Source organism: Opisthorchis viverrini (genome assembly GCF_000715545.1).
Source record: "Opisthorchis viverrini unplaced genomic scaffold opera_v5_444, whole genome shotgun sequence".
Classification (NCBI taxonomy): Eukaryota; Metazoa; Platyhelminthes; class Trematoda; order Opisthorchiida; family Opisthorchiidae; genus Opisthorchis; species Opisthorchis viverrini.
The window spans coordinates 138,165-151,101 of NW_008752101.1; the positions used below are offsets into that span (position 1 = coordinate 138,165).

At 46.4% G+C, this 12,937-nt stretch overlaps 2 protein-coding genes across 2 annotated transcripts in view; one reads left to right on the forward strand and one right to left on the reverse strand.

Annotated features, from left to right (window-relative positions):
• Window positions 1–449: 449 nt before the first annotated feature.
• Window positions 450–12,937, forward strand: part of T265_11068 (hypothetical protein) — a gene marked incomplete at both ends in the record, with an annotated part of 33,289 nt that continues 20,801 nt past the window's right edge. Inside the window, 8 exons of the mRNA XM_009177618.1 lie at window positions 450–650; window positions 1,509–1,613; window positions 5,990–6,259; window positions 8,310–8,401; window positions 9,169–9,285; window positions 10,293–10,363; window positions 11,702–11,943; window positions 12,172–12,233. Of these exons, the coding sequence (XP_009175882.1) occupies window positions 513–650; window positions 1,509–1,613; window positions 5,990–6,259; window positions 8,310–8,401; window positions 9,169–9,285; window positions 10,293–10,363; window positions 11,702–11,943; window positions 12,172–12,233 (1,097 nt within the window). The remainder of the gene's footprint in view (window positions 651–1,508; window positions 1,614–5,989; window positions 6,260–8,309; window positions 8,402–9,168; window positions 9,286–10,292; window positions 10,364–11,701; window positions 11,944–12,171; window positions 12,234–12,937) is intronic.
• Window positions 2,625–12,937, reverse strand: part of T265_11067 (hypothetical protein) — a gene marked incomplete at both ends in the record, with an annotated part of 26,949 nt that continues 16,636 nt past the window's right edge. Inside the window, one exon of the mRNA XM_009177619.1 lies at window positions 2,625–2,954. Within this exon, the coding sequence (XP_009175883.1) occupies window positions 2,625–2,954 (330 nt within the window). The remainder of the gene's footprint in view (window positions 2,955–12,937) is intronic.

Consider the following 12,937-nt stretch of genomic DNA (forward strand, 5'->3'; position numbering starts at 1 on the left):
TATCTGGTGGGTGCAGCGACATGTTGGGTCCAAGCGCTCTGTTGAACGACTTCTAACAGCGCCGCTGCAAAAGGTCCGCCTGATTCGACGCGCTGGAGCTCAATCCAGGAGGCCTTTGGGGCGTTGAAGTCACCTACCAGCGGGAGATGAGTGAAATGGTAGTTGGAGGAGAGTTGCTCAAGGGTTTGTGTGGGGAATTGGTCATCTTCAGGGCGACTCGAAGGGCTACGTGCTGGCAAGCATACTGCCCCGCGCTGAGAACATAAAGATCAGCACTATACCCCTATTCACTTGTGCCTTTCAGGTGAACGACAGCCACTGGCCGACAAGAACAAAACCGACCCGGGAAACTTGGGCAAAATCCTCGATACTGTGTGTCAATCCGTGAATCCGTGAAGTACGTGACCTTGACAATGTGCCCGATGCGCCCAAAAAGTTGTCTGGAAGCACGCGTCTTGGGGTGTGCGGCGTGACTGGCTCCTTCGATTCAGTTTCTCTTGTTCTTGCGTGGTATGCACGTTGGACTGAGATGTTTTGGGTCTCGTCTTTCAAAAGTGTGCATTCCGCTCCGGGTTGCAGCTCTGCATCGCAATATGGTGCTTGGTTGTCGGTTTCTGACATCCTCTGCCCTCCATCTCACAACCTTCAAGGTACGTGGAGTGAGCTGATTTGTTGTGCTTGGGTAGTTGGTTGATTCCTCGGGTTTAGTGCTGAGCAGTTAATTGTCTTCAAGCAAACAGTTCGACAATATAGGAGTTAGGTTCGAACCTCGTGTACTTCGGTCTGGAGGTATTCAATGCATTTGATGAAAGTGGATACCCCGGCTTGTTCAATGGTTCAGAGCGATATAGTACCTCGGCAGGCGAGCGCCTTGCCACTTTCGTCATGCTGTTGCTTCTGATTTCTTAAGACCGCAAGTAATCACAATTCGTCGAGGCATCTGGCCTCCTAGCCAGAGTATTCCATGTATACAATACATCTCGAGAGGGCTCAGTGGTTAATGTGCGGAGTCACTGACTGGAAATTGTGGGGTTCGAACCTCTGCATTTTGGCCGCTCCTGTCTGGGTTTCGGCAACCTCATGACTCCTGGGAGCATGGTATCTAGACATCCAAAGAGCGCTAACTAGCTGCTAGCTACCCATGCGTTCGAGGAAACTAGGTGTCTGGTTATAAGGCGGTCAATTGATCATCACTTACTAATGAGCATCGCTTGTTAGTGATTGTTTGCGTCAGATAACCGTGATTTAGGGTCATTTCGTGGTTGGAAAATCGCTTGCCAACCGCTTTTTCACATTCGGTAACCAAAAGATGGTTTGCAAATAACTATTCTTAGAACTTATTGGACGGTTGAATCGCATTTTCCCAACCGAATTCCACAGGTAACCGCCACATAACAATATTTCGCCGTTATTGAGCTGTTATACAACCACATGACAACCAGATTCCACCATTTGGCGTACCACTACATAACCGATGTGTAACTGTCTTTCACGTATGACAAATTCAGCTTTCAAAAGTGTGCATTCCGCTCCGGGTTGCAGCTCTGCATCGCAATATGGTGCTTGGTTGTCGGTTTCTGACATCCTCTGCCCTCCATCTCACAACCTTCAAGGTACGTGGAGTGAGCTGATTTGTTGTGCTTGGGTAGTTGGTTGATTCCTCGGGTTTAGTGCTGAGCAGTTAATTGTCTTCAAGCAAACAGTTCGACAATATAGGAGTTAGGTTCGAACCTCGTGTACTTCGGTCTGGAGGTATTCAATGCATTTGATGAAAGTGGATACCCCGGCTTGTTCAATGGTTCAGAGCGATATAGTACCTCGGCAGGCGAGCGCCTTGCCACTTTCGTCATGCTGTTGCTTCTGATTTCTTAAGACCGGAAGTAATCACAATTCGTCGAGGCATCTGGCCTCCTAGCCAGAGTATTCCATGTATACAATACATCTCGAGAGGGCTCAGTGGTTAATGTGCGGAGTCACTGACTGGAAATTGTGGGGTTCGAACCTCTGCATTTTGGCCGCTCCTGTCTGGGTTTCGGCAACCTCATGACTCCTGGGAGCATGGTATCTAGACATCCAAAGAGCGCTAACTAGCTGCTAGCTACCCATGCGTTCGAGGAAACTAGGTGTCTGGTTATAAGGCGGCCAATTGATCATCACTTACTAATGAGCATCGCTTGTTAGTGATTGTTTGCGTCAGATAACCGTGATTTAGGGTCATTTCGTGGTTGGAAAATCGCTTGCCAACCGCTTTTTCACATTCGGTAACCAAAAGATGGTTTGCAAATAACTATTCTTAGAACTTATTGGACGGTTGAATCGCATTTTCCCAACCGAATTCCACAGGTAACCGCCACATAACAATATTTCGCCGTTATTGAGCTGTTATACAACCACATGACAACCAGATTCCACCATTTGGCGTACCACTACATAACCGATGTGTAACTGTCTTTCACGTATGACAAATTCAGTTTATCAGCTATAAGCCATGTACCATAGGCACATTGGTTCCAGCTGCTACAGTTTCGATCAGCGGAAGACAGGAGAGTGTGGGACATACAGCCAAGCCTTGGAGGTGATGACATGTTCACTTTGTTCGGAAGCATCGGTATTGAACACCTATGTCATGCTGTCGATGATGATGATGATGATGAGGAGGAGGAGGAGGAGGAGGATGAGGATGATGATGATGATGGCGCATTGAAGGCGATAGTTGTGATAGACGGGCTCCACTGACTGTGCCATTGGGCCATTTCCGCCAGTGTCATTAAATACTGGTGAGTTGAGCCCCGGGATCCCCATCCAGGAGGCGGTTGGCCGTGACCGCCGGCACATTGTTCAATACGGTTGAAACCAAAGAGTCTGGTGCTGCTCAAAAGGCACCCGCTGTGCGCGGCTGTATTAAGTGAAACAGTGATGCCGTACTCCCCGCGCCATCGGGCTGGGCCGGCCCCCTGCAGTCAAGTGGGTCAGACTATTGATTCATTGATCTCGGGCAGGGTCCCCGAAAAAAGCTAACAACCACTGTCTCGCGTTCAGACTCTTGAGCTAAAGACTCGAGACAGTGCTCACGAAGAAATCCTGCATCCTCCCATCGATCACGATTCCTCCCAATCTTTCAAGAAGCGCAGAAAGCTGTTCACAGGAACCTCATCCTCGAATCCGAACCGTACCAACAACACCAAAACTCTTCCTAATCCCTTTCATATCCTTCTGGCAAGTCCCACATTGTCCGCCTCACAGTTTGGGCCATTTCCAACACGCCTTGGTGGACAGCGTTTCGGCATGCGTTGCACATGACCGAGCTGCCGTACTTGATGGTGTCGGATGCCTTCTGTGACTGAAGTACTTACCGCACAACCAAATGCCCCTTGTATAACATCACGTTACGAATTTGTTGACGTCCTCATCATCATCATCGTCATCACCAAAGACAGCAACATCATTGTTGACACTGATGCTTCACTGCCGCACAACCATAAGGTTCGTCTAATCATGTATGTATATATGTATATTAAAATCCCTAGAACTAAAAGAAGAGAAAAAGAGTGGGTGCGGGAGGGGACTTAGTGCTGGCCTATGTTAAGCATTTCGAGGTTCCTCCATCCGCTCAATCAGAAAATCTGGAAAGAAACTGACATGTGCTGTCCCCCTCGCGGTTTGCGCCATCCTGAAAGAGGCACGTTACTAACTCGCTGACGCCATGCGAAACCAGCCACGCTTCTGCGGCATCGGTGGTCGAAAGCCTGAAGACGCCTCACATCCTCTATCCAGAGGCCATGTCTCGCAACCATACACAGTCAAGTGGGTCAGACTATTGATTCATTGATCTCGGGCAGGGTCCCCGAAAAAAGCTAACAACCACTGTCTCGCGTTCAGACTCTTGAGCTAAAGACTCGAGACAGTGCTCACGAAGAAATCCTGCATCCTCCCATCGATCACGATTCCTCCCAATCTTTCAAGAAGCGCAGAAAGCTGTTCACAGGAACCTCATCCTCGAATCCGAACCGTACCAACAACACCAAAACTCTTCCTAATCCCTTTCATATCCTTCTGGCAAGTCCCACATTGTCCGCCTCACAGTTTGGGCCATTTCCAACACGCCTTGGTGGACAGCGTTTCGGCATGCGTTGCACATGACCGAGCTCCCGTACTTGATGGTGTCGGATGCCTTCTGTGACTGAAGTACTTACCGCACAACCAAATGCCCCTTGTATAACATCACGTTAGAATTTGTTGGACGTCCTCATCATCATCATCGTCATCACCAAAGACAGCAACATCATTGTTGACACTGATGCTTCACTGCCGCACAACCATAAGGTTCGTCTAATCATGTATGTATATATGTATATTAAAATCCCTAGAACTAAAAGAAGAGAAAAAGAGTGGGTGCGGGAGGGGACTTAGTGCTGCAGTCAAGTGGGTCAGACTATTGATTCATTGATCTCGGGCAGGGTCCCCGAAAAAAGCTAACAACCACTGTCTCGCGTTCAGACTCTTGAGCTAAAGACTCGAGACAGTGCTCACGAAGAAATCCTGCATCCTCCCATCGATCACGATTCCTCCCAATCTTTCAAGAAGCGCAGAAAGCTGTTCACAGGAACCTCATCCTCGAATCCGAACCGTACCAACAACACCAAAACTCTTCCTAATCCCTTTCATATCCTTCTGGCAAGTCCCACATTGTCCGCCTCACAGTTTGGGCCATTTCCAACACGCCTTGGTGGACAGCGTTTCGGCATGCGTTGCACATGACCGAGCTGCCGTACTTGATGGTGTCGGATGCCTTCTGTGACTGAAGTACTTACCGCACAACCAAATGCCCCTTGTATAACATCACGTTACGAATTTGTTGACGTCCTCATCATCATCATCGTCATCACCAAAGACAGCAACATCATTGTTGACACTGATGCTTCACTGCCGCACAACCATAAGGTTCGTCTAATCATGTATGTATATATGTATATTAAAATCCCTAGAACTAAAAGAAGAGAAAAAGAGTGGGTGCGGGAGGGGACTTAGTGCTGGCCTATGTTAAGCATTTCGAGGTTCCTCCATCCGCTCAATCAGAAAATCTGGAAAGAAACTGACATGTGCTGTCCCCCTCGCGGTTTGCGCCATCCTGAAAGAGGCACGTTACTAACTCGCTGACGCCATGCGAAACCAGCCACGCTTCTGCGGCATCGGTGGTCGAAAGCCTGAAGACGCCTCACATCCTCTATCCAGAGGCCATGTCTCGCAACCATACAACAACACTGCCCTTACTGTAGCCTGGTACACAACCCTTAAGATCCAGTGGGACGCCCTTTTGACGCCACAAGTGACGCAAATTAGCAAACGTGGTTCGAGCCTTTGAGATTCTTGTAGTGTTTTCATCAGATACGCTTCCGACAGAGCTAACACAACTACCGAGGTGTGTAAAGTTTTCCACAATCTCCAGTGGTTCTTTTTGAATTGTAAGGGATATGTTCGTACATGGCACGTTCTGAAGCATGACTTTGCACTTTGAAGGTACAAGGCGCATGCCAAGAGGTGTTATGATGAACAAGAATGGGGAGAGTGGACATCCTTGTCTGAAACCGTTTTTTGTAGGGAAGCTTTTGGAGAGCTCACCATGCACCCTCACCCGCCCAGAAGTATGTGAATATATGGATCGGATTATGTTTCCAAATTTCTGGGGCATACCCTGTTGGGCAAGTGTAGTTAACAGAACTGATCGATCAACAGAATCGAACGCACCCTTGAAGTCAAGGAATACCAGGATTGTGGGTCGTCTGTACATGTGGCGTTGCTCTAACACCTGACGGCGAACCGAGCAGCTCGCACAGGCAAACTTATGCCACTTTCTGGGCATCACTGTACTTCTTTGGCGACTCAAAAGAGAATCACATAGCAATGCGTAAATACCGTATAATTGCAGTATCCTAAAACAGCTCTCCTACAACACTCATTTCCGATCACCTTGTACCCTTCTATCTCCTAGACTTTCCAAACAGAATCTGTTCGGTCATCACGAGCATGGTTTAGTACTTCCCCTTCAGACGGGAGTAGCCGTCTTCCAGGTTCCGATGGGTCAGACGATTCAGATTCACCTTCCTCACCGAAACCGGAAGTGCCCCCACCTCCAGACACCACTGCTCCTCATCCAGAGCTGGCGCTGTCTACTCAGAATGTTCCAGAAAACTTCCCGCTGGTGCCGGTCATCGCAATTACGGGAACGCCGTTGTTTCCGAAATTTGTGAAGATGATTGAGGTAGGTTTTTGGTCCTAATTTTCATCTTGTCTCCAATACCCTTGTTTTTGTGTGCCTTGCTTTTCGCTGTATAAGGCAATTTTTACCAAGACTTTACCATAACGTTTTCCGTTTTTTTACCTCCATACCTCGTACGGAAGTGTTGTTAGCGCATAGGTGAGGTCGGCTGATCAGTTTAAATTGATGGGAAACCTGTTTTCGCCCCACTTTTATTTCTCGCTCGATTTTTGTTTGTTATATGAGATATGACTGAAAACTGTTTCGACATAAGAAAAGCGGCAATAGAACCTATTGTTTTGGTATGTGCAAGCCATTGACGCATTAATGTCGCCGCATCCTGGCTAATCTCTCGCGACATGGTCGAGCTTTGACTGTGAGACACTTGATAGTGAACAGACAAACAAATAACGCGACGAAATATTGGTGCGCACTGATTATGTCTCCTCGTATGGTGACGAAACGTTTGCAAGTCGATTGCCAAGCTTGGCGAACAGATCAACAGCCACCTGATCAACAACCAATAAACAAATAACGTCTTATCGAATCCGCCTTCAAATCTCACTTATATGGCGCTTTCGTGTGGAAAAGCATGTCAATCACATATCGGTCCTTGAGCAACAGATGGGCTTGAGCTGTGTTTACATACGGCCCCGAATCAGGTTTACAGTTGATAGCGATGCTTTACACTAGGATTTCGCTGTCAGGCGACTGGTAAACTGAGCTGTGATGCTCCTGAAACCGTGTGACGCTCAAGAACTAGACTCATTTAAGTTTCCCCTGTGGGTTCGTGACATCCTAGGTACTACCTTCCCTAGTCTTAGTCCTTTAGGGGCTATCCATTTTTCCTAGTGGTTTGCTTTTCTCCAAGTAGTTTTTGGATCTTTCAAAGATAAACCGAGTCTGTGCGTCAATGAATCCCTGGTGCAAGGTCAGAGCCACAAAAGCCATGAAGTTGGAAGGCCGCTGAAATGCTTTAGCTAGCGGATTCAATCTATTGGCATGGGATATCCCGTAGCAGCTTATCCTCATCCAATACAGCGCTATTTGGCATTCACAGTCATCCAACCGCGTTTGGACTCGATGCATCTGAACTGGTTAAATGCTTCTTTGTGTAGTAAGCTGTCAAGGTACTAAATATATTCTCAACTCACTAGATCGATTCCTGTTGCGCAACTGAAAACTCTCCGCAGGCTTATCTCTAAATACAGCAGGTTATGGTAATCTCAAGAGGCCTGTTCTCAGAGGAAGAGCTATACAACATGGGAGGTCACGGAAACGTTATGGACTTTCCCGTCGAATGACCTCTTTTTGGGACTGTTCAACTTGCATTCCCATTTGTAATTTCTTTTAGTCCCTCAATGTCTGACCTGTCCTAAAAACAATTGATATTGGTATCCCACTCCAGTTATGTGACAATTACCTGTGAGTCTGTGTCTGCTGCTGCTGAATTTCATGTCCACTGCAAGCTATGGCCTAACCTTCCCTTGGGCTCATCACCTCATTCGGAACGCTTCTGGAGCATCTGTCCATACTGCTCTCTCTCTACGAATATCAGACGGGCAGAAAAACTGAGTTTAGATGTGTCAAACACTCCATCGTTCTGTCGTATCTGCCTACATCTCGATTACAGATATCATAGAAACGACCTAGTTTCTATTTGATTAGCCGACATTGTAGATCCCAGCTTCTCAGTACAAATACTTTTGAGTATACACCACGCGGTTTTAATTGTCTCTCATGAACCTTAATACGAATAGTCGTTCAGCTGTAACACCCCTTCCTTGCCTAGCTGCCATGCCACCCGGAGGAAGCACTGGGCTGGGAATACACCACGCGGTTTTAATTGTCTCTCATGAACCTTAATACGAATAGTCGTTCAGCTGTAACACCCCTTCCTTGCCTAGCTGCCATGCCACCCGGAGGAAGCACGTGGGCTGGGATGCTGCCAGGTTTCCCAAACCTAGACACAATCTTGCATTTATAACGACTGCAAAGGTGCCCAATAGTCCGCTTGAAGTTGTATTGTCCCCTGTGCCTCCTCCTTCCCTAGATCAATGATGAAAAGCTGATCTCCTTATTGAGGCGTAAAATCAAGCTGAACACACCGTATGCAGGTGTGTTCCTAAAGAAAACTGCTTCAGAGTAAGTTGTTTTCAATACAGTCTACATTGCCCCCTCCTTTCTAATCGTACACCGTTTGTCTGCTCAAGAATTGAGGATGATATGGTTGGTGTGGGGTGTCTAGGAGTTTTCAGCAACCTTGTGAGTAGTTTCCTTTATGAAAATATACTGCGATATCTCGAATATCGTGCCAACTGAATCGTGAGGCGGCCTGTGTGCAGCACATTCAGCTGGAGAACATCATAAGCGAGAGATTCAATTGAGTCTCCCGTGAAAACCAAATTGATTTGCAGATGAGTGTACTACTCAACATATTTAAAGTTTAACACCACTTTGTTGACAAACTCGGTATCTGTCTGACAACCGAGTGCACAGTTGGCACGTGGAGGGGACCCTTGCTAGTTTATTAACTGGTATTCAGAGTGCTTCACTGACCTCCATGGGAGTTACTCTAGCACGAAGAACTGTTTGAGTACATTTAGTCTTGAGCATCAAGTTCTCCGTCGCCTGTCCTACCTAATTATAGCTTTGGGATAATACCGGTATTGGCTGAAGTCATCAGGAACCGGTTTTCCACATCCTCGTCAAAGTAAGGCGGAAAACTGTAGTCCCTTACACTACACTGTGGTATCTGTTAAAGGAATGGACATGCTCAAAACTTGGGTGCAGTTCTTAAACTGACCCTCAGTAAACCAGGATAAATTTGTTCGGAGGTATGCATCGAAGCTTTTGAGTATCCTTTTATCTGTCACTTCTTGTTAATTTATCTCTTTTCATTCTTCCTATAGTCAGTCAGACGTGGTCAATTCCCTGGACGATCTGTACCGCATTGGGACGTTTGTTCAGATACCGGAATGGGATGATTTGGGTTCAAAAATGCGTCTTCTGGTCATCGGCCATCGTCGGTAGGTCTCTTTTCGTGTTTTCAATGTTCCCAGCTACCGTTTATCCCTTTTTATCGAGTTTTCTACGTTTGTTTGCGTCTACTTGTTCATTTTAACTAGTACGCTGACCAATATACCGGAAAAATCATCCAGCTGTAGCACCCTTTCGGTGCTTAACTGCCATGCCACCCGAAGGTTGCATGAGCGCTGGCATACTGCCAAGTCCCTAAGCCTAGACAGGGTAGTCCAGAGGCAGAGGCATGGTCCGAACCACGAACCTTCTGGTCAGTAAATTTGCGCTCTTACCACTTGGGCCATCTCGCTGCGACCAACATATGCTACACAGTGGTTCAGAATAGCATGGTCGTTGGAATCGGTGTTTGAGATCAGCTGGCACATCGACTATGTTGGTTTCCTAGGTGGAAAAAGTCCAGTGAATTCTCTATACGGCTGTTCATGGCAGGGTGTTGTGCATATTACTTGTAGGAGCCTTTTCTGTTGAGTGCCCGTCCAGAACAAACCCTTCGTCGATTATCGTTTGGTTGCCCCGATTCCCGGAGATCAGCTTATGAATCTCAAACAAGGCTCAACGGGTAGTAGAGATCTTAGAATTCTGAGCACTTGTAACTTAAGTAGCATCTATCGATTATTTACAGTGGTGTCCTTAGGTAGCCTGCGTACTGCGGATGAACATCGATGTGTTGTATACAAGGGGTTCTACTTAGCCTCCCTTTCCTATGAGCATATAAACTCAAGGATAAACTTACAACCATATTACTCTACTAGTTGGGGGTAGTGACCTGAGATTCCGAGGCTTACCTTGACCTCAAACAGACTGAAACCTGTAGCACAGTGACTGTGGACTTCGCACAATTGTCCCGTACTGCTTATAAAAATTGTTTGCTTCTTCGAACATATATAGTGGATGGACTCGACGATTCCCGCCTTCCTCGATTCTGACTTCGTTTAACTTTTTCTGAAATTCGACCACTATCAAACCATATCCCTTCTTTCTCGATCTCTTTTAGTATTCAACTCGTACGACAGGTGGACGAGAATGCAACGTTTCCTGTGGACAACGGAACGGCATCACCTTCTAGTAAGTTGCCTCCTTCTTGTGGCTAACACAGTTAGAAGTCCGGTTCGCACTCATCCATAACGGATTTTATATCAGGTTTGGTATAGAAGATAATGTTGGTAGCTCATGTTCAGTGGGTAGTCGAACTGTTCGCTCGACTTGGAGGGTTCAACCATGTTTGTTTCGCCAGACCAAATCATGGAAACGTAGACAATATCTCGTGAAATGAAGCTTACGTGATACTCCGTTCCAACTGTTGCATTTGATATCCTATCTGATAGTCTGCCGACGACCTCGCGCTATCCTTACCGATCCTACCCTGTAACGTCACCCGTTGTTAAATACAGGCCATGTGGACCATGCTTACGAACTGGCTCCCGTGCAGACCGAACGTTCCACGAACCAACTGTGGACTGGTTGCCATCGTCCAGTTGACGGAACTTCAGACATACTATGTGACTCTGATAGATCTCTTCATGCTCGTTTCTAGCCCTCTCATTCTTTATGTCGCAAGGAAGTTGCTTCGAACCACGCAATAGCACATCGTGTCATAGAGTTACACTCGCAGCATAGTCATCCACTGGATTATACTGAGTGACCAAATGGTCTATTTCCGTAGCTTTCGTTAAGGAACATGTCCCCATACACTCAGCTTGCCGGCAAACTGTCCCTCTCGGTACTCTAACCATTCTACATAGAATTTTGTGACCCACCTGCGACGCTGACATCAGATTATGGGGTCACCCCGGGTTCCGTTGGTCCATTTTAATCTACCGGCTTGTCAAATGGTAGACGAGTGAACTGAACCTTCAGAAAACGTTTCCTACTTGTTCTCTTCGTCATCCTTCCAACATGTTATCGTTCTCTCAAAAGCACAGGCTACAGTCTTTTTATACCATTTTCACAGCTTGAAGTGTCACTGCCTTGAGTTTCTTACTTCCTTACTTATATGTACTAAATAAATATGGTGCCATGACCGAGCAGTTGTTTTCGTTGTCTGTGTGTACGTTCAGTTAACCCTGATTTAATCAACAAGCCAACTGACCTTCCTGGACGAATGATACTTCACGTGAGTGTACTGTCGTTTTTACTTCGTCAGCTGTTAATTTGAGTAAGTAGTAGTATCCTCAAGGTTGCGGCGTTTTCACTGTCAAGTATTGTATCTCTAAAGGCTGTTTCCACATTTGACTTGTTTTTATTTTATTGAAATGTGTCAAACCGTGAACATAGGTCAAGTGATTATCGTGTCTGCAATGCAGTCCATTCAGTACACGGTGAAACTTTAAATCAAGCATTTGGCTGTACTATTCTGGATATTGTTAGATAATCTTGAACGTTCCGTCGTATTCTTTCCTTGAGGGACGAAACGTAACAGCCTAGTTCGGCGAGCGAAGCGTGCCGCTGCTGTTTTCACCGGTCACGATCAAGCACAGTATTCAGACGTTTCTTCAACCACTGACGGTGTTGAGGGGATTACAAACGGTGGGACCGGGGATTCGGCTCACCAGCTGGATCAAGGCACACTTGTCTCTGGTCCGGTACTCATGGCCGAGACGGTGAATGTGTATCATGATCCGTACGAGACCACTCAGGAGCTGAAGGTGAGTGTCCCCCGTTTAGTATTTGTGGGAAACCAAATGAACGCGCAAAGTCCCAAGCAAACTTGAATTGCTTCGTTTAAGTGTTCTCGTTTTATTTGTTCCTTCTGTGTTTTCCTGTGCTGCTATCTAGGCATGTGAACCTCTTCTGTCGAATACAGTCAGTGATTGTTCACTTAACTTGGATCGTTCGCTTATGAATTTACTCTGTTTCTCTCCGACCCATTAAAGGCGCTCAGTGCGGAAATTGTGAAGACTATCCGGGATATTATCAATTTGAATCCAGTCTACCGGTAAGAGTTTGTCCGATCAAGTGCAGAAGTTGCCTACAAGATACTTCATTGTTTTTAACTATCTCATTTCAAGGTGTATGTTCAGGTGGTTTGAGTCGGCTTGACGTGGTGTCCAAACTTTTAGCAAAAAGTGCACATAAATCATGCGTGCACTTGGGGTACATCCGGATGGAGCTTGGGACCGATGCTTGGCCGTTTGCCTTACTTGTCCTCTTCATTGTAGGCTGAATGCTGCCTTTCTGAGCCGGACAACAAGTTCCTTCATATATGCGTCCTGTTTCCCATCTCCGTTCCGCTCGCTTACTCTCGAACAACTCTATCCGAGCCACCCGGCTACACTTTCCTCTTTGAGTCCATATGGTAGCAGACCCGAAATCTTAAGTGTGAAGTAAGGAATACCCGCTCATACACGGGTTATATGGAATGATCCCTATACGATCAGAACTGCGCTGATATAAACAGGTACCGTGGTTTACTCCACTTTTAACCTCGGAAAGGCGGATAACCCCGGTTACCGGAATGGCTCAGGTCATCCATTTGATGAACGGTGCAAAATCTCTGTAGGTGAACATGATCTCGAAGGCCATGTGCAGACCTACCAAGTGTTTTTTCAAATGTTGAGTATATATATATATATATATATATATATATATATATATATATCTAGATAGATAGATAGATAGATAGTGGTTACGAATATGTCA